Genomic DNA, 22430 nt, shown 5'->3' with positions numbered 1-22430 from the left:
AAGAGAGCCAAGCATTCTGGAAAAACTCATCTGGTGAAGCATTTTATACAGTTGAGGCAATCCACAGTAGAGGCAACAAATTTTCCATAACCTGATAATTTAAAAAAATCCCCTTCCTCCACTCACCATATTTTTAAAACTATTAAAGCAATATTCCTCCTATAAACAAATAAGCAAGAATGGTAAAACAATTTCTTACCATTCCCTCTGAGCAAAGTCCAGGAAAAAAATCAATATCGCTTTAGCTATTTTAGTCCAAAAAATGTATGGAGTTCCTACTCTGTGCTAGGAAAAAGCTGAACTAAGAAAAAAGATATCTTTAATTTGTTATTTCAACAGGATAATGACTCTATAAACTATGAACTTCTAAAAGTTTGGAAACATATCTTTAAAAAGGATTAGATGCTGCAGTATAAACCAACTCCATTGCTATTTCCAGGAAAGCCCAATAGCCCACATGTCTTGTGAATGGATAAACTGATATTACAATTGATTTTCATTTCATTTCAAGTCACTCTCAAACACCCGACAAACGAGAGAAAGAGGAAAATATCCTCAAGCATAGAAAGTTAGACACTCTCACACTATTCAAACCCCACAGATCTGAATTTACTGCAAATTCAGCACTGTTGTATTGTGTTAACCCATGCTGAAAATGTACCTAGAGAAAATGTCCATCTTTAAATGGGTATAACTCACCCAAGACCCAAATAAGTAAATATACAGGAGTTTAAAAATAATACAAAAACTATTTTTATTATTCTTAAAGCCAGCACAGTGGCTTTTGGCATAACTATCCATTTCTAATACAAAATTGGATTAAGTAAATATCATCCAATGTATAAATAGACCATGAAATAATTTTGAAGATAAAAAAAGGTTTCTTCTGTAAATAAAAAAAAAATTAAAAATTTTCTTTAGTGGTGAATCCAGAATGAATCATTATGTCATTTTAGAATTTGTCAGATTACAAATCTTGATTTAATACAAAGTCTTCATGCTGTAAAGCATTAAACATAAAAAGATTAAATAGCAAAATCTTTTATGATTACTGCCTTTTGCTCCTGCCACTTAATCTTTATTTTTTAGTTCTTTACAATATCTTATTAGTCATCCACATAAAAAACTGGCACAGTGCCTCTGTGTAAAATGTGGGTGGGTGTGACAGGGAATGAGTGAGTGTGTGCTCATTTGTGCATGAGTGTGACTGAGAAGGGGATCAACTCAGACTGGACAACGAAGACCAAACGTGACACTTGGTGTAGGAACCTTACTGAGACCAAGACAATGTCTTTACTAGGGACATGCAGGGCTTCTAACCTTCCAAAAAGTCTGTTTGCTCCTACTTTTTAAACAATGAAGAACTTGATTTCTAAAATGCTAATTTTCACTAGAAGAAGGTAAAGATATAGAGGCCCCAAACATGTATGTCAGCATTTTTGAAATTCTAAAAATTCCAAAACACCTACATTACATAAATAGAGATTAAGTGGCAAAAAGAGAAGAAATCTAGATCCAGAAGTATCAATTTTATAATTTCATCTTGCCTCACTTTATACAATAAATTGTAGAAAAAGGATAAATTAGCAATGATCAACTCCTGGATTAACTTTTTTTTGGTGGGGGGAGCACAGTATTGTCCTTGAAATAAACTTCTGGAAAAAAATATGCAAAAAACAGGCATGAGATATCTCTAAAAATAATAACCAGAAAGCAGATCTATATATCTTACATATTTTCTTTAAAAGATGTTACATAAAGCTGATCATTTGTTAAAAATGTGTCTTCATGAGTTGTGAATATTCTTCTGCACGGAAAGTCCGTGGAAGAACAGGAGTCCACTGCACTTGCTACGGTCTGTGCCTGTACTAACGCATGCGCCTCTTGCACATCAGCAACATGGAAGAGTTTAGATGAAGTCAGAGAACACTAGGTTTAACTGCAAAGCTCAAGTTCACATTTCCTTAAAAATGACAGTGGGCAGGGGAGTACAAAATACTGTACTAGAAACATTCCCTAGTTAAATGCTGAAACCGGATGGAACGGAAATTTGACGGAACAATGGCAGTTACTCATTAGGACAGATTGTTCACGTTCCATCAGTAACACATCGTCAGAGGATGGAGAACAGTTGGATGAGCTTCCTACGGAACTCACAGGCAGCAGGCTCACCTCCGTTCCTTGTGGGATGCCCCTACTTAATACCTGCCAAAGCACCGAAGTATTTAACAGGGGCAAAAGGAGAGCTCGGGGATGGGGGCATTTGAGTTCACATTTTTGAAGAGATGTTTTAATTGAATCTATGAAAATAGGACCACTTCTGCATGACCTAACGGGTTGGATTCTACGCACAACTAGACTCCTCCTGCTCCCTCAGCATCACACAAACGCAGTTTTGAGTTTAGTATCTGTGGCAAGGCAATTCTTCCTTTCAGCTTTTCTAGCTGCTTTACATTTACTTTACCACAAAAGTGGTTTAGACAGTTATGAACTTTCAAAAGGTACCTAAAGGACCAGGATACTATTTAATATGGCCAATGATGAAAATAACTGGGAACAGTAATGATACTTGTAACTAATACAGATGGCGTGCCTGTCACTGAGCCTTATCCTGATTTTTAAGGTGTGAAGCTCTTCAAGTAGACCTTATAAGGGTGAGCTTTCATTGTCTGGACTTCACAGGGGTAAAGGAAAATATCATTACGCTTCTTTTCTGTTAAAAATTACCTGAACTTGAAATTAATTCAAGTACCAAACTATTTTATATTAAGTATTTTAAAAAGAAAAAGATTAATCACATTTCCTAACTTCATTTTTTATTGTTCTTCCAAAGCAGATACGCTGAGATATTTCTAAAAATACAGTTATCAATCCTCAAAACCCTGGTTATGCAGGAAGCTAGAAATCTCGTCAGAAGACTTTTTATCAACCAGTAAAAATAAAGATCACTCTGTACTCCACCAAAGGTTCAAGTGAAATTATGTCTTTACAAAACCTTGTATTTTCAAGAAATGTTTTGCAAAACAGCAGCTTTTACAATCGGGAAGGAAATCAAAACAATGCATTAATGCCTTGTGTTTGCCTGCTAATAAACTGGGAAAACTCACAAAATGGATTGTTGATAGATTTTTTCCTTTTCTTTAACTAAAATAAGAGCAGGCTTCAGATTCCCCCGGTAAGGACTGACTTAAGCAGGCAGTTCAATACAGTTCACTGAACTAAGCTTTCCGCACAATTAGGAATTAAACAAACCCCTTTTAGAGACTGTCCTGAGATGACATTTAATGCTAAAACCAAAATAAATAAGCTAGCAAGAACAAAATTTTAAAAATTCCAATAATTTCAATTTTGGGGATATTTGTTCACCAAAATTAATCAACATTTCTAAAATATTTTAATACAAAATTATAAAAGAAAGTGCATTAAAAGCAGAACTTTTAAAACTCTGGCACAATTACAATTATTCTGAATATACTGACTACAGCCAGGTATACACACTGACATTCAAGGAAAACCTCAGGGTATATAATAAGTCCAGCATCACAAGAATAAGTCAAATAAGTCTTTTTTTCCCTTAAAAAAATATACAATACACAAAGCAGTTTGAAAAAAAAGGGTAATATTATTTAACAGCTTTCTGACTTAAATATTTTCACATAACAAAAGCTTTTATATCACCATCAGTATTACTTATATACATATGCCAAAAGTGAACAACAAAAAATCAAAAGATGCCCTTTCAAAAAATGACAGTGAAATGTCTCTTTCGTCAGGAATCTGAAATGAGCTCCTCTCTTAATATACAAAGTCCATACAATATTTATAATAAAACTGCTCTCTTCTGAAACCAGGGAGACAATGAGAGAAAATAAAGGCAATTATTTCTCAGGAAAAACAAAAAACCACCCCAGCTTTATATTACAATGAAAAAGATATCCATTTATTAATAAAATGAATACAATACTGATCTGAAGTGCTCGTAGGGAGGTAAAAACTTTGATGCTCTCTTTGTAATTGGAACTAGTGCTTATATTTACAAAATATACTGTTCAGCCACACAGAGGCCCATATATCTGTATATGTACATATGTATTTATATATAGAACATATAAATAATTTCAAAGGAGAAATTCACATGAAGTAAAGAACTTTCCGTCTTTGGAATGCTGTAGGAACGCCGTGCACTCTGCCCCGGCACGGGGTGGGATTTGGTTTGGGACATGTACAATGTGGCACCATTGATGACACTAAAGAATTCCCTGAAATAAAAAACACACCTGCTTATGCATGAAGAGGAAATCCGGGGCTTGTATGGGTTCTTATCCTCAAACTACAAACGCATTTCTTAATTATCAAGGAAGACAGGGCCAAGCTTACTTGGTTCCTAGGAAACAATTCTGTGATTTCCTGTTGGCGATGTATGGCTTGTGCTTTCTGCAATAATCTAACCCATGTACCTGAACATCGATTTGGGGAGACGTGTGGCGTCCCCCCGTGCAGACAGGTAACCCTCATTTGTATGTCAGGTTTACTCTGCTCCCCATGTTTAGGCCCCAGACACTGCATTCTTGTAACTAATGATTAGACATTTGTAATGGAGAGAGAATTGGTCCAGCCATCTCTCAAGGTATTAGTTATATTAACTTATGGTGGACTAAAAAGAGTCAACTTCTACTAATTTCAAAATGCACAGAGAAAAAAGTGGAAAAACTTCCCTGTGTTCTAACAATTTTTCTGAACTTCATGCACCTATCTTATGTGTGTTTTATAATCTATGCTTCTTATAACAGAGAGCACGGAGGAAAATCTATCTTACTTTTTCCATGTTAACTTTTGTCTTTGCTAATACAAAGAAATCACACGACAATGATAGTAAGATCCAGTTAACTTCTTTTTTAACTAGATACACTGGCCACGGAATGGAAGGTGAGACTGCTATTGTAGTACCTGAGTTCAGTGACCTGTAGACAAATGAGAACAACGCGTCTACATTTTCCCCAGTTTTTTTCTAAGTCTCTGAAAGACAATGATTCTTTAGATAATTTTATAGCTAAAAAACTATTGTGGTAACATTGTTAACACTTGAAGCTTCAAAACCGAAATTCCAAGTGCTTTTTCTTCACAACATTTAACTTCAGAAACGCTCTTAAGAGACGTCAGGCTGTGTCAGAACACATTGGCCAGGGCCTGCCACTCGCTCGCGGACTCTTGCACCACTTCTTCCAGGTGGAGGGTCCGGCTCAGCTCCTCCCCGCCATGCTCCTGGTGGCCAGCGGATTCCTGCAAAGTTCCTGCAGTGTAGACAAGGCAACAACAGGCAGAGTCTCAGACATTCAGCACAATTATTCACATTAAATAAAGACAATTTAAACACAGACAAGAAATTTCTAAATTGATTTGCTTTCCATCCCAGTGGAAAAAAATAATTTGAGCTGCAGGTTAAATAATTCTGTCGGTGGTGACAATCACTTTATTTGAATATGAATACACATATACTTGTTTCGTATGCTCACTCCCATAAAGGTTTATTAATACAAGTATCAGTGATGAGTGATTAATAATTAATAAAATAACAACATACATGATTTTCCTAACAGAAAGTAAAGTAGGAAGCGTAGACATTAGAGCGTAGACATGAGAATAAATGTTCTCCTCCTCAAAAACTCCCACAACAAGAAGTGTTCTATTCCCTGTGGTTCTCCATACACCGCTGCACACTACACCACTCACCATGGAGGGCCCGGCTAACGTCACTCGTGGACCACACCATCCCAAACCACTAACATGAACCTGAGATACGTGCCTCTGAAACTCGCTGATTCTGTCAGAGACACATGACAGCTCTATTCACACTACATTTCTAGCTCCCCCCTCCCTGTATAGCGACTATGTCCACTGCAGCCTTGTCTAGGCTATTCAGTGTCATTCCCAGATTCTGTGTGGAGACAGAGATGATCAGGAGGGAGACAAGCAGTGCACAAGGAGGACGGAGGCCCATCGGTGCGCCTGCTCTGAGTCATAGGATGCACACAGAGGGCACGCAGCGCAGATGTGGCCTGACTCTGACCCCAGCGCTCGGCAACACGCACACTGAGACAGAGCCTTGGACTGCACGCTGCAGGCAAAGCGGCCTTCCTGAAACCCTGCGGAGAGGACGCGGCACGGACCCCTCGGGGACACCGGGCACTGACCACTCACTACAGAGAGCTCTGTCTGTCACAGGTCACTTACAAACACGGCTTCTCAGGCAGACAGCGCGTCCCTTACCAGTGTAGCTATGGGCCCTCTTCATGTGGAGCTTCATGTTGCTCTTCTGGGTGAAGCCCATGACACAGTAGTCGCACTTGTAGGGCCTCTCCCCGGTGTGCTTCTTCATGTGCACCTGTAGAGCACTCTTCTGATTGAAGGCCTTCTCACAGAGACTGCAACGGAACGGCCGCTCCCCTGAGGGAAAGGACAGTCACACCTCAGTGTCTCTTAGGAGACCTCATTTGACAAGCATGTATAGACAAAAATAATTCTGAAGAAGCTATGCAAGTTCTAAAAAGATCATAATGATGTTCTTTCTGCCACATCACTCAGATTGCTAATTCACAGGATTCCAGCAAATCAACTCCATGGTGAGGCACAAAATAAAACTATTTAATCAAAAGCTATTAAAAGCCCTGGAAACATCTAGAAATAAAAGTAGAGCACATATGGTTTAAACAAAATGTTTCTAATACCTCGTGGGCAGTAAAGCAAAAAAGACATTAAGGACACAAGGATATCAAATCCATTTAATTAAAAGCATGATTTTATACTATATTTTTTACAATGTTATTTAATAGCTTTCAATACAGCTTTTAATAGCTGTATTTACAGCTTCAATAGCTTTTCACACAGACACCGAGAAAGGGAAGGAAAAGCTGCCAAGTCTGACTTCTGCTGGGAGCCGCCTAGATGAACACTCCTCCAGGATCTGGCGCCGTCCCTACTCAGCACCCTCCTCTGCGTCACCCGCCCTGGGCCTGGCAGTCCTGTGTCCCCTGCTGCCACTCACTCATCCCCGCACACTCACCCACTTCCAAGCTCCCAGGGGCTGAGTCCTTTCCTGTGCCAGGGCTGGCACAAACCTTTCCCCTTGGCCTAGAAGGTTCTTGCCCATGCACTCTGCTTGGCTGCCTCCTGGTCAGGCATCTGGTCCCTTTCCCACGAGGCCCTCCTGGATCATGTGTCAGCACGAGGCCCCGCAAGGCTGCTCTTCATCCTCCCAGACCTATGCCACGCCTAAGTCTGTTCCTCCTTCTGTCCAGTGGCCTCCACAAAGGAGGTCTCACCACAGCTCACCTGTGGGAGGCAGAGTCCTAAAAACGGCCCCCAAGATTTCCTGCCCTAATCCCTGGGACTGTGAATATGAGGATGTCACCCCTGCTATTATGTTCTGCTACATGGAAAAAGAGGACTGTCACAGAGGTAATTAAGGTCACTAGTTAGATGATTCTGGGTGAGTCAAAAAGGCGGTTATCCTGGCAGGTCCACTCTAATCACATGCGCCCATTAAAAGCAGAGGGTTCTCTGGCTGGAGGCAGATGGGGAAGTTGGAGAGATAAGAAGCCGGAAAAGCGCCTTTGCGCTTTTTGAAGCGGTTTGAAGATGGAGCGCCCACGATGCAGTCCCCAGCCAGCAAGTACACAGACACATGTGTTAAGTGGGTCTCTCCAAACCCTTCAGATGCATCTATTTTATTGTAAAAGGCAACTAGTAGTTTCTTTCTCTTAAGCAAAAGCTATTTGCTGAACACCTGGTTGGCGCCGGAATCTGTGCTGATAAACAAGGACATCACTGAGAAGGCACGAACCCGTGGGCCAGGTAAGGACCTCGATGCAGAGTGTGGCTTGGGGCACCACTAGGTACAGCGGCCTCTTGGGAAGGGGTGACCACACTGACACCTGAGGGTCAGTCAGAGATGGGCAGGCAAAGGGGGAGAAGGGCCGGGAAGACAATAACCAGCCAGAGAGAACACTCTTCGCAAGTGTCGGGGCACCAGACAGCAAGGTGAATTCAAGAACCTGAGACTTCCCACGGCCGGGGTGCTGGAGGGACAAGGATGTGGATTATGAAGGCTTCACAGGTCGCAGGGTTCCACTGTGAGGTGCTCAGAAGGGAAACGAGACTGCATATTTGCCTCTTAGGGTTTCAATCTGGCTGCTGTGTGAACACAGGGCTGGAGGAGCGGCGGGGAGACCAGACCAGGTGGGAGGCCGATTCCGTAGTCCTGAGGACACTGTCAGCCAAAGCAGAGTAGGGCCATGGCAACAGAGAGCAAAGGGAGGCTCTGAGGGAGAGGCAGCCTGCAGGATCCACAGAACTGGGGACTGGAGATGGGCTGACGGTGCAGAAGTGAGTCAGGGATGATGTCCAGTTTGTGTGTGAGCAGCAGAGGCCAGTAAGACCTTGGCAAGAGTGTCAGTGGGGTGGGACAGAGGGTTGAGGTGGGTCATCACAAGAGGCAGAGAGAGACGGGAGTCTCTTTCTTTGTTTTGTTGTTTTTTTCTCTAAGACACAAGACTTGAGTAGATTTAGGTGGTGACAGGAAAAGCCAGTAAAGAAAAGTTTGAAGATATAAGAGAAAGACAAGGAATGAAGTCCTCCAAGGCACGAGGAGACGGGACCTGGAGGACGGGGGGTGGGCAGGGTGCCAATGCAGTCCAGGTTCCAGGACGGCAAGGGAGTTCTTGCCTGATGGCTTCTATTTTCTATGGTCACAGTGTAAACAGCAAAAACTTTTCCTTGAAAAAGTTAGCGTGATAAATTGATCAAAAATTAGGAGAAAACTGAATATGTGGACTTTGCTTTATAAATAATGCATTATATCGTAAATGAACATTTACTTGCTGTTTGCCCCTAAACCAGCACCATGCTGTGTGTCGTTACCTGTGTGGATGCGGCTGTGTCGCTCCAGCTGGCTGGGTTTGGCAAATGCCTTTTCACAAGTGTCACATTTAAACACTCTCGGCTTCTGAGAGCTTAAAGAAGGACCGGCTTGATGTGTCTGCATATGCTCCTAGCAAAGGCAAGACACAGAAATGAAGAGATATTTAAGATCACGGCAGAACCTTACAGACTTAAAACAGTAAAGGAAAAACAACCAATCACAGAAATTCAGGTCAGTGGCAAGGATAACAATTGGCCATCTCTGCTCAGCATTCTCCCGATTCTCACAGGTCACATCAGAGGCTGGTGGTGTGTGGTGGACCCAGGATCCACTCCAAGTCCCTCGTCTACCAGCTGTGTGCCTTTGCAGCTTCTCAGACCTCCCTTGTTGTGGAGGGCCAGGACAGTTTTTAGGAGGACTGGTCAGGTATTTTGTAGGATGTCTCTCAACTGAGGTTTGCCTGATGTTTTCCCCGTGATTAGACCAGGGTTATGGGTTTGGGGAGGGAGAGTCCCATTTCCATCCCAGGACATCAATGATATACACAACATGCTTCATGACTGCCGACATTGACCTCGACTACCTGGCTGAAGTAATGCTGTCAGGTTTCTCCACTGCAGTTAGTCTGTTTATCAACCCCTCCCATCGTGTACACTCTGGAGGGAAGAAGGAAGTGACTACGCAGCTCACGCCTCAGGAGCGGGGAGGCATCCTCCTGAGAGTGGAGCGTCTACATCAATTATTTGGAATTCTTCTGCACGGGAGGTTTGTCTCTTCTTCCTCATCTATTCATCTACTCAATCAATCATATTCATAGCAGTAAGGACTCACAGATATTTATTTTGTACTGTGGGTTATAATCCAATATTACTTTACTTTTGTTCTTGCTCCAATTGTTTCAGCTCTGGCCACCAGGAGCTCTTTCCGTTGGCTCCCGTGTCCCTTTGACATGTTCCCATTATTGTGCACGTGTGTGTGTGCGTGTGTGCGCGTGATGGGCACTTCCTTATTTTCTGACACAATGTAGGTTTTTTAAAATCTCCAATTTTTGAAGATCATCCAGAGAAAGTAACTTATACGTATTAAAAAAGCCACATTTAGTCTTTCAAATTGTATAACATCGTTTCAGAATGTTTATGGAAAAGTTATGCCTTATATATAGCAATATATATTATTTAAAACATCTTAAGAAGTTTTTTTTAACCATTTTTATTCTGTTGCCTCTTTAAAAGGATTTATTCTTTTAGACAATATTACTGTGGCTATAATTTCTGTACTCGCTACTATGAGCTAAGCATTGTGCTAAGCACTTATACAGTCCTCAAAATAACCATAAAATGTAATTATTAATATCCTTATTTTACAAATGAGGAAACCGAAGCTGTGGATGGTACGTGACCTGACCAATATCACAGACATTCTAAGTGGTGGAGTCAAATTCAAACAGAGGTCAGATAGGGTAGGAATTCCTCGGTCGTAAGTAGCACACACCAATCCCACTGTTGCAGCCCTTTGAAGAGTTCATTTATACTCGGTGTTTTAAAACTGAACATAGAGTCTTCTTTTCAAAATATATTAATATTGGGGTTCCTCAACTCAGAAAACACAGTAGAAAAAGAGGTGAGAAGCACTAGCTACTTGTACGTCTGGAGAACAGAAATCTAGGTTTACTAACTGAATGACTCATTTAAAGGCCTTGCAAAAGGAAGTCTGGGATCCATTATGTATTAATTAGTTACCGCACTATGATGCTTTTGGTAACTAAGAAGTGGTGGTGGAGGAGCACTGGCCTAAAAGCCACAGGACCCAGTCACACATCCCCACCTGGGCACCTCACCTGACGGACGGTCCTGGAAATCACTTTAGAGAGCTCTTCCTCACACTTTTCTCTACTGTGTGGACATTCCATAGCTTACCCAACCACTCTCCCACGTGTGGGCACTCAGGTGGCTTCCAATTATTTGCAGTTACAGACGATGCTACAATGGATAATCTTGGGCATATATATTTTGTGCTGATTCCCAAGGTGGGTGCAGATACAGTTTGGTTGGGTACCGCCTCATTCCCCTACAGGAAGTCATACCAACTTTCAGTCTCACCAGCAATTACGGGAGTTCTTGTTTCCCCACGGCCCCGCCAATAGGTGCTGAGAGATTTTTTAAATATTTGCCACTCTGATAAGGTAAGAAATGGTATTGCAATGTTATTTTCATTTGCATTAGACACTGATCTTGAATTACACGTGAATATGCAATCTGTTAAAACTGTACAGCCAACAGATCTATTAAACCTAAAACAACCTGGTAAATACATTTACCTCCATTGACCTTTTCCTCAAAAAAGTGGGAAAATTTGTTACTCAGGTCTTTTCACTAGCAAGATCCACGACATTCACTGACTCGTACAATCTGCTGAGCACCTCTAATCTTAAGTGAGTAGCAGCAGCACCGGCGGGATGAGAGCCGCACCGCAGAGCGTACCTTGAGGTGAGTGGCGCGCTTAAAGGCCTTCCTGCACACGGGGCAGACGTGGATGCGCTCCCTGCCATGCACCTCCTTGCTGTGATGCAGCAGCATCGCGGCCGATGCGCAGGTGCGGCCACACTCCAAGCACTGGTGCAGCCGGCCCTCCTTCTCGGGCTGGCCGCCCCGGGCCAGGTTGGCAGAGACGTCAGTTACCTGGAGCGGGTCAGAAATCCCGCGACGTTACTGGATTGGTGCAGTTTTCAAACTGACAGACGGCAAAATAATACAAGATACACACTAATACAGGGATACCCAGCCCACTGGGGACCCTCAGCATTGCATTAGACCAGCGCCGCACCCCCCTGCCATCCCCCACTTTGGAATGCTTGAAGTGCGCTGACTGCGCAGGGGTTAGAGAAGAGAACAGTGTTACATGTGTGCAACCACCTGGCTGCAAATCCAGCTCCAACATTCCTGTCTTGGCCCTGAGAAATGATAACTAAGAACAGTACCTCCCTATCAGGGGTCGGTGACAGTAAAATGAGGTAATAATATAAGGAAGGTGCTGAGAACAGAACCTGGCACATAACAAGCATTCAGTAAATGCTACTAGTGGTAGTGGTTTTAGCTTAGCCAAGTAGTAAAGATATTGCTAAAAAAATGCTACTGCTTTGGTTGAAGATCTTCCTCAGCAAACTGCATTATAAATACTTAGTTTAGTAGCAAAAGGTGTTTTTAGCTTTTGATGGGATTAAAGCGTTTTTCCAAACTTTGGATCACAACCAATTAGTAGGTTTTCAAATCATTTTAATGGGATGCCACCAACATCCTAAAAAGAAAGAAATAAAGCAGGAGGAGTTTATCACTCAGCTCTTAGAAACAACAGAGTTCAGTTTTGCAGATGAAAATTTGTATGTGATGACTCAGTGAAAGAAAATTATAAACAATTATAAAGAAAATTGATGGTATTTGTCAACATTTTTATTATTTCTAGTTTATCAAATACTTTTTCATAATACTAGAATATACAGAAATGGATGAAGTTTAAAGAAAAATACTTAACAACAACAAAATATTTCTACAAGGTGCTCTAATATTATTAATCTGTACTTTAAATTTAAAAAGTGGAATAAAAAAAGAATAAAATAGAAAAGATCAGAAGAGCAAACGAAATGCAAATATGTCACACGCCATAAGGGTAGGTATTATTTTGTGACACCTATGTCAGGTGTGCATGTGTCCACACATGAGTGTCTGTGTGTGTAAAGAAAAGAAACAACAAAAACACACATGTTTTTGAAATTGTGTTTTCAGGTCATTGCATAAAATATATTTCTTGTGAGTGAAAAGAAGTTTGAAAACCACTGGGATAAATGATATTCAAGGCTGTTCTGTACTGCAGATAAAAAACCACATGATTAAAATAAATGATACACAGCGAAGTACACTAACTAAAACAAAACCCTGGAGTTAGTGGTGCTGTCTATTATTATCCATTGACTCTTACAAATATTTATCAGTAGCTAGAGTAACTAAAATATGAGAACTGTTTCTGAATCAAATATTTCATTCATGAGAAGCGAGTGTTCAGTGTCTGCGTCCCTTCACTGTAACCACGAGTAGAACAGATTTCTGAGTCCTGTGAGTCCTTCTCGTGCATCACTGACCTTGAGCGTGGTCTTGGGGACCCCCAAGACAAATGTGCTCAAGTTACACAAACTGAAACTCAGCTAGATAAGCTCTAGTTACTCAGGCCACATTGGGGGAAATCCCCAGTGCTGGGTATGTCCCATTTCTTTATGAAAATAGTCCTTGTCCCACTGAAAGACCAATGAATAATTATCTTGAAACTCATTTGCTAAAACTGCTTAAGCACAAAATTTAATGCTTCTTAAATTCAAAGATTATGTATTAACTGTACTTCTAACTCTGAAAAGTTTTAAAGAAAGAGTTTTTAGACTCTTCTGTATTTAGAACTATCATTTGCTAAATGTTTTGGCCCCCCAAAACATGCATTTTAAGAAAAGAGACTAGTCAAATGACAAATAGGTCATGCACACACACAGGTATGTGTCCAAAAAAGGTACAATAAGACTTAAAAGAATCAGCAAAGGTAATACAAGAAAACCTACAAAAAGAACTAAATGCAAGTAAACGGCCATGTGAAGTCTGATCAGTAGGCAAATACAGGAAGATATTAATAAATTTAAAACTAGATTTACAAATTATTACTTGCTACATCTCATTTTGTGGTGCTAAAACCCCACCCCACTAAACACCAAATCCCGGAATGAATGAGGTCTAGTATCAGTCGTTCAACACACGCTGTCCCCTGGAGCCTCCCCAGCTCAGCACACTCTTCACTCAGGACTCGGCTGGAGACACATCCCCTCAGAAGCTGGCCCCAACCACCCGAGCCACACAGCACTCCCCACAACCCTCCATCCCGTCCCTTCTGAATCTATGCTTTTTAGAAAACTAGAAACAACTGTGAGTAGAAGTGCATACTGCACCTGGTAGGTGATTTCCTCACAAGCAGCAGAGGAGGGCTGTGGGGTGTGGCTCACCAGGATGACCTGTGGAGAGCCTGCTCCTGCTGGGCCCGAGAGGGAGGGGTCCGTGAGTAAGGCAGGGAACTGCTGGCCCTGGCAAAGATGACCACTGTGTTAGAAGTTATAACGTTATCACATCCAGTAATCATTTAAAAGATCTTTTATGGTGCAGTCACTTTGGAAAACAAGTTGGCAGGTACTCAAAAAGTTAACCACAGAATCACCACGTGACTCAGCAATTCCACTCGTAGGCACCTACACAAGAGAAATGAAAACCTACATCCACTTGAAACCTTGTACATGAATGTTCACAGCAGCACAATTCACAATAGCCAAACAGGGGCAACAACCCAAATATCCCTTAACTGATGAATAGATAAACAAAATGTGGTATATCTATACAATGGAATATTATTTGGTGATAAAAAGGAATAAGTATGACACATGCTCCAACATGGATGAACCTAGAAGACAATATGCTGAGTGAAAGAGGCCAGTCACAAAAGACCACATGTTGTATGATTCCATTTATGTGAAATATCCACAATAAGCAACTCAATAGAGACAGAATGGAGATGAGAGGTTGCCAGGAGCTGGGGACAAAAGTAAGGGGTGGGGTGGGCCTTGGGTTGGGGGCACATGAGGAGTGACTCCTTACTGCTAATGGTACAAGGTTTCTTTTTGGGCCGGTGAAATGTCCTGACATTAGGATATGGTGATGGTTGCACAACTCTGTAAATATATTAAAGACCATTAAATTGTACACTTTAAATAAATGGGTGAACTTTATGGTATAAAAATAAATTATATCTCAATAAAGTTGTAAAAAAATTTATATATATATATATATATATATATATATATATATATAAAGAATGTTTATTTGTTTAACAATACACATACAATTTTGCTATACTGTACAAACTACTTTGGGTCTTATTATCATTCCAGCATACCTTTATTTACTGACTGTGAATCTGAGACAAAAAGAGAATGAATGTGGTGGGGTGGGACGGGGGTGCGAGAGCCAAGAGGCAGGTTAGCTTAAATGAACCAACAACGTACTGCAAATGCTAAATATATATAAATAACTTAGTATGCAACTTGAACTGCTGAAATCAAAGCTGATTCTACACATATTTTACACATAATCAAAACACTTGAAACATTACTTTGAAAAATCAACATCAATGCATAACATTAAAGGGGTAAGGAGTCACCAGTACCCTGCAGCTGAAGGTGAGGGCTGTTTCTCAATGTCTTCGGGAGAGCCACAAAGCTGAGCTCCAACAGGGGAGACAAAGAATTGAGGTGGGGGAGGGGAGATGAAAAACAAGACTGAGATGGCATTTAAAGAAACTTCAGAGAATTTTAGGTCTACTTCTTGCAGGAAAGACACTACCTAAGGCAGACAGGGAAATAGAGGTAATGTGGTAAAATATGGGGTATGTGGGGTAGAAGATAAACTTACAAAGTCATCATCACAGACTCTAAAGAGAGCCTCTTCAATTGTTTTAGATTCTTTACTTCCCATAGGCACTTTTAAAAAAAGTAAATGGTGATATTTTAGGTATGTCCACATATCAAATTTTTTTACACAAACATGGAAAGATTGAAAAGTTCCCATTTATACTAATAAAGGTTCACGTGCCTGTCCCCCTTACAAAGGGAAGTTCGTTGAATATTGCTACTTTCAAATACCAGTTACTTGTGCTTTTTGTTAGGTGTCTATTGCTGGCTTCTGCCACCACTTTTATCAGACTACTCAACTTTGAAAAATGGTGTCCATCAAAATTAATAAATTCACATTACCTTATTTTATTAATCAAAGACAAACACAACTGCTAGCCAGAAATTCTGATACACATAAGAACCAATGTTGGCTCAATAAATTCACATATTCTCAACCAAAAGCTAAGATATTTGAGACTCTTAGCTTATGTAGGTTTATCAAGGGGAAATGACAATTCCCTTTTGTTTTGAAATGACAAAATTATAGAAGAACAGGTTAGCAGTTGTCAGGGGGAAGGGAGAGTGGACGTGGCTATAAAAGGGCAACCTGAGGGATCCCTGTGGGGATGATGGACGTGTTCTGTGTCTTGACTGTGTCAATGACAACACCTGGTTGATACTGTGCTATAGTTTTGCAAGATGCTACCACTGGGGGAAACTGGGTAAATGGTACACAAGATCTCTCTGTATTATTTCTTAAAATTGCCTGTTAATCTACAATTATCTCAAAATAAAAGGTTTAACTTAAAGAAGCCAGGACACAATGTAATTTACTAGCTTATTATTGGTGTTTCAATTGCTAATATTAAGTATTCTTAATGCAAACACTCTGATTCAAAAATCAAGTGTTTAATAAAATAAATGCTCAACAACTAGCTACACTCAAGGAAGTGGTGACCTGAATCCACTAAAATGGTATCATCTGAAAGTCATTTATTTTTATTTTTTGTATTATTACTTGCAGTCTATTTATTTCTTTGCTCTATTTGGTTTACATTGAGGTGGAAACTACAATAATTCTCATTATTCCCCAAGTGCACATGAATTTTGCAAGCTTCCAAGCATTGGCACAGGGTAGCAGGGCTTCACTTCAACAGTTCAATCAGCCCAGGCAGCTGCATCAGAATCACATGGGAAAGAGGCGTGGACAATAACACAGATGCCAGCCCTACCCACAACTACTGAATCAACCTTGGATGGCGAGACCCCAAAATTCTGATGTGCAACCAAGTTTGGGAAATACTGGTAAAAAATGACCAACAGTTGGCCATATTGATGGATGAGACTTGGTATGATAACAAATTTGACTCACTATCAAGTTCCTGTAAATCAACCTAATTTACTATTCACATGTACTATAATTTCACCAGAAATATTTTTCTTAGCAGTTCATTATTTCACTGCCCTATACAACTCTTAATAAACTAAAATAAACACTGTGCCTCAATGAAAATGTCAAGATATTTAGAACCAGTAAGGATCAACATGAGAAACTTGTAGGAAGATGAAGGCTAAGTAGGGCATGGAATTAAGAAAGCTTTAAACAACTTGGGCTAAGACAATTCTAGTCATTATACTTGCAAGTATCTCTGCTACTTTAGAATTGGCCTCTTTTCACATTAAGAGTCTTTAATGATTAGATTTGCCAATTTCCGGTTCACCCCACAGTCAAATTTTAACTTGTTATGAAGACCCAAAAAACCACATTTACACATCTAAATAGCAAGTTTTAAATGTTTTGTACCAGGCCAATTATCTGTACTAACAGAGTTTAAAAAGAAACCTACAAGAACGCATATAAAATAGAATTCCCTCTAAGAATAAGTTGATTATTTCTTTTTGTTTTCAAAACAAGAACTGAAAAATCACTTAGCTTTCTTGAGTAGATTTTTTAAGTGCATGTTTGCATTTCCTTATAAAATGGTCAGATTAAGTGGCCAAGCAGTGGCACATAATCAGCAGCAGCCTGGTGCCCACCCGACCACTACCAGTCCAAAGTTTGCAAAGAAAAACTCATCTCAAGTTTTCAATTGAAAAAGAAATATTTATGACTAATTTTTTAATAATTTCCCTACAAATATACCTGCAGTACTTTTTAATTAAAAAATTAAAAATTGATTTAATTAAAAAATTAAAATATATCACTGTATTTTAACTTTTACTTCAACAGATTATACTTTTAAATAAACTAATTTTTCTCTGCATCAGAATGATCATTTATCCCACATAATATTCTTCTATAGTTAGGCTATTTTCAAATTTTAAATTATGATTAATTATGGACTTACAAAAGTGTATTCTTTCTGAACATTTTGCTATTATGGACTCAACTTTGACCCTTGGACATAAACTATTTACAAAACTATTTAAGTAAACTATTTAAGACCACCTTTGTTTTTAGAACCATTTTCTTTCATGGACTTTATAAAGAAACAAAAATCAAAAAGTAATATATATAATAAATATATATCCTTTTCATGTCTTTTTAAAATTTATAATTTAAATGTTTACATTATTGTTTCCTTTGAGCACCTTTAAGGAGATTCTGCTTTTCCATGTGCTGTGGATGACTTTTAACTATCGCCATACGTAAGTATAGTATAATATGAGCCAGGTGTGCTGGAGAGGGACGACCCTAGCAAGGTCCCTTTGATCCAAGTTCTCTCCATGTCCCATCGTCTCTGTAGTCACGGCACACATTTGCTTACCAAACATTTGCTTTTCCATCTCCACGTGAACTGCTTCCCTCCCCTGTGAAGTCCCAAACCACCACCCCCACATCATCCTTTGTCTTTAGCTGAAGACGGTATTTAAGGTGGCAGCTCTGGCCGTTTTGGCGAGTTACTCAGTTTTCCTGGGTTTCTCCCATGTATACGTGTTATTAAATTTATTTGGTTTTCTCCTGTTATTCTGTCTCATGTCCATTTAACTCTTAGACCAGCCAGAAGCTAGAAGGTAGAGGCGTAGAGGGATAGTTCTTCCTCCCCTACACTTTCGTCCAGCCTCCCTTTCCCTTACCCAGTGTGCCTGCCCCAGATCACAGGTGATCTGAGCTTGGCCCTGTGATGCAGTGACTAGAATCATGGATAGAAAATAACAAAACTTCGCAATCCACCATAAAATAATTAAGCTTCCTGCATCCTTCTCTAGAAAAAAAATACACTGTCATTTACATCTTAAGATGGCTACTTTTGTCCCAACTATAGTTTCAAAATATAATACTAATCTTTAATATTTAGAAAGTTAACAATAATGTCATGACAAGCAGGTGTTGAATAATGTATAAGAACAAGTAAATGTTACAGTTGTAAACAATTATTCACTGTACAAAACTCAGGAAGACACTTCCTTCCTTTAGTGGCAGAAAATGCTGCTAAGCCTCAGGGAAGGAATGCAGTCGAATACAACACAACAGCCTTTGGCTTCTTGGACCTAGACACAGCCTGTCACTCCCACAGGGTCCCTGGAGGGAACGAGAGGAGGGCCCAAGGCAAGACTTATGGAGGGCTACTTAGCACTGACACTGGTCAGCCAGAATGGAAGCCACTCTTTCCAAGGGAGCGCCAGGCCCTCACCTGACATGTGCCACGCATTACCTCAGGAGAGGGCCCTGCTGTGCTGGCAGACCTCTGTGAGGGGCCCTGAAAGGGCTATTTCCAACACTGTGTGAGCATTTCACAACTGCAACCATTTCTGCTTGTACTGATGGAAACTAGCTAAACACTGGCCTTGGAGCGAGGCAGAGGAAATGTGACTATTTTACAAATGAAAAGAACTAGAACTTAGAAGGGGTTAGTCACTTCTCCAGAGTCAAAGTAGCCCACCCGGGGCTGTGACAGGATTGGAACCAATCTTGCTCTAGATGCCACAGCCTTAACTGTTTTTCTTAAACGGTGAGCCTAAAAAGCGGAGATGAGGATAATACAAGCACGTGTGCTGCAGACAGAAGAACAAATGAGCTTTCTAATTCTGCTGCACACTCTGCTCTTCTTATAGTCAGGGACAGTATACAGAAACGGGAACTATCCGACAGGTCAACCAACAAAATTCTGACATAGCTTTAGTATAATAAATCCTCATTATAATTAATCATAATTATTTTTTAAATTAAACTCTGAAAGGTTTTTCAGCGTCTTAGCTCAATGCATTATGCAAAATGTACACCCTTTGATCCAGCATATCTACTTGCAGGAATTCACCTAAGAACGTAAGTGATTAAGGGCATAAAAATTTCTACTCTATTTATTGAAACCTTGAATGCAATATATGGCCCTCAATAAACTCATCCATAAAACGAAATGCTATACAGCCATTAAACTTTTGTACTGCTAAAATCATTGATAGGGGAAGATATTCACAATATAATAATGATACCAGCTCAAGACAAGGTTGACATAAGGGAAGCCATACTGTAGAAAAGAAACCCTATTGTAACTTTAAATGACCTCTGACAAAGTAACCCAGCAGGATATGCACCCTCCAGGAGATCTAATGGCTCTGTAGATTTTACAACTCCTGCTTATGCATGTATTTCCCAGCTGTGATAAGATGATAACTTTGTTCTTTTGAGTTCCTTAGGAATGTGATGACCCCCAAACAGAGAGTCTATGCTGATAGCCATCATCAATGACAACTGAAAGATCTGGTGTGGCAATTTCCAGTCTCTAACACCAGAGGGTCAACATTCCTGACCCCCTCCCCAATAACCCACCAGCCTAGATAACTGCTGTAAGATTTTGTGCCCCCTTAAGATGGTTTTTTCGGACATTAGTCAGCCATCTTCCCTCTTGCTAGCAAGCTGTAATAAAAAGTCCTTTCTCTTCTATTACCTTGCCTCTTGACTATTGGCATGTCTTGAGGTGGGCAGACGAACTCCCCTTCGGGTGGTAACAGTAAGAGTGGGAAAAGTTGACACTACATGATAACACACACAAATTCATTTCTGTAAAAATTTTAAGATAGGTTATCTGCATGGATGCACATAAAGGTTTAGAAGGATATATAGACTAAAATGTTAACAGTATTTCTGTTTGGGTAGTGGATTTTTTTTTAATATTTTTCTGTATTGTCTGAATTTTCTTGCTTTTCCCTTTTTGCATTTAACATATTACTTTTTTTTTTTTCACTTGAGGCAGATTAGCCCTGAGCTAACTCTGTGCCAATCTTTCCCTATTTTGTACGTGGGTCGCCACCACAGCATGGCTGACAAATGGTGTAGGTCCATGCCTGGGATCCAGACCCTCGAACCTGGGCTGCCAAAGTACAGCACACCGAACTTAACCACTACGCCATGGAGCTGGCCCCTCATATTACTTTTTTTCTAATCAGAAAAAAAACACTTTAATTTTGAAAGAAAAGTTCAGAATATATATTTAGGAAAGAATAAATTAATAAAGTTTCCCAAGATTATTCTTTGAAAGGGTAACAATTCTACTATGAAGGGAAAGGCAGTGCACCTACCTGAGAAGCGATGTTGAGTGTGACCGTGTCCAGTCCTCCGGACAGCAAACCCTGAGTATCAGCCAGAGTCAGTGTGACACTGGCATCTCCTCCCACTCCTGATGAAGACATGACCAGGTTCTGAGCAGATATGCCAGATGGAGACATTGGTGTTGTTGAAGGAAGGCTTCCAGTTGTAGTATTAAGTTCTACAAAAAAGGCAAAATAAGTAGATCAATGGAAAAGCTAGATACATCCAATTTTAATGACATGGAAGAGTGGTTTTCATAAAAGAACTAATCTGTCATAATCAGCATTTACATTGCCTAAGATTATGAAACTGCATCAAGGAAACATAGAATCTTTGATTCCAATTTTATGGCAAGGCTTTTGCAGTTTCTAAATATCTTTATACATAAATATTCTCTGCTTCTTAAGTATAAATAGAGGAAAAAACAGTAGAAGAGTAAAAATGTGACCCTACAGTCCCATTCACGGCTGCCAACGCAGAAGGAAACTCAGACAAGAATTTCCAGGCCATTGTCCCCATCCAGGAGCAGAGACCAGCCTGAAGAGAGGAATCAAATGTGATCCACTGAGCAACGAACAGTTCCAAAGCTTACAATGTGACCATCTCTGCTTATGTTCACACTTCCACCACCCTTTATGTCTACTTACTCTGAAATACAGGCAATCAAAATAAACCTCATGCAATCCTGTAAATATTAATTTATCCTGCAGCATGACATCTTAATTTTCTTTGGATAAGACAACAAAACTTTTTAATATTTTCCCCTTGTAGCCAATGATAAGAGAAAGGAAGATATGTGGGACAGAATCAGGCAAAGAAAGGCCTTTTCTTCTACAAAACAGAAACTCATGCACCCTACTGGCAAATGAGATGGGCTTAGCATGGGATTTTCAAAGTCCTGTGGTGGGCACCAACTAAAAACAGGTTTTTAAGTTTTTCCTTGTAAGTATAACACACATGCACATGCAAGTACACAGACACAAAACAAACTCTCACACCCTATCCTTTCACTCATTTAACAAACATGATTTATCATCCACTTGTTTAGCCACTGTGCTGGGTGCTAGAGATACCAAGATGATGATTAAAGCAGAAGGTCAAAACCCTATTTCCTAATTAGGTTTAGAAACAAAACAAAATGAGACTCCCGTAAAGACTTCGCTGCAACTTGGGTCACATCCGTCCAGACCCTCTGCTCTGAGTCAGGGGCCAACGGGAAACCAGGTTACTTACTTGTAACTGGAGTCCTCCACACACAATGCCTCCACAGATCCACACTCTTGGAGTCCCACACTGTGCTGCACAGACCTGGAACCTTCAAAAGCAGTATAACCATTAGGAGGCTAGGAGTCTCTGCTCTGAAGCAGCCGCCGGGGCTCCAAAGACAACTTCACCAGATCCCTCCCACCTGCCTCGCATCTGCACAGAGGGGACTCCTAAAACACGCCAGGACAGGAGGAGGAGTGTGGATTTGTGGAGGGTGTATGCTCTAAGCACTCCAGTTACCAGTACAT

At 40.4% G+C, this 22430-nt stretch overlaps 1 protein-coding gene across 7 annotated transcripts in view; it reads right to left on the bottom strand.

Moving 5' to 3' along the window:
- Positions 1 to 3378: 3378 nt before the first annotated feature.
- The window catches only part of ZNF236 (zinc finger protein 236), a 119103-nt gene continuing 100051 nt past the window's right edge, over positions 3379 to 22430 (bottom strand). For 6 of the 7 annotated variants that reach the window (XM_087439350.1, XM_087439345.1, XM_087439349.1 and 3 more), the window contains 6 exons: positions 20907 to 21094; positions 13896 to 14027; positions 11398 to 11595; positions 8917 to 9046; positions 6268 to 6444; positions 3379 to 5291 (listed from right to left, as the gene is read on the bottom strand). In XM_087439350.1, coding sequence (XP_087295476.1) covers positions 5167 to 5291; positions 6268 to 6444; positions 8917 to 9046; positions 11398 to 11595; positions 13896 to 14027; positions 20907 to 21094 — 950 coding nt within the window. In that variant the 3' untranslated portion in view covers positions 3379 to 5166. Of the gene's footprint in view, positions 5292 to 6267; positions 6445 to 8916; positions 9047 to 11397; positions 11596 to 13895; positions 14028 to 20906; positions 21095 to 22149; positions 22232 to 22430 lie in introns of those variants that run through there. The other variant, XM_087439351.1, reaches the window with a different exon arrangement.

Source organism: Ceratotherium simum, chromosome 14, assembly GCF_057802395.1.
Source record: "Ceratotherium simum simum isolate JZ-2026a chromosome 14, ASM5780239v1, whole genome shotgun sequence".
Classification (NCBI taxonomy): Eukaryota; Metazoa; Chordata; class Mammalia; order Perissodactyla; family Rhinocerotidae; genus Ceratotherium; species Ceratotherium simum.
The sequence above is the reverse complement of the archived record's forward strand: the minus strand, read 5'-3'. Positions and strand labels throughout refer to the sequence as shown.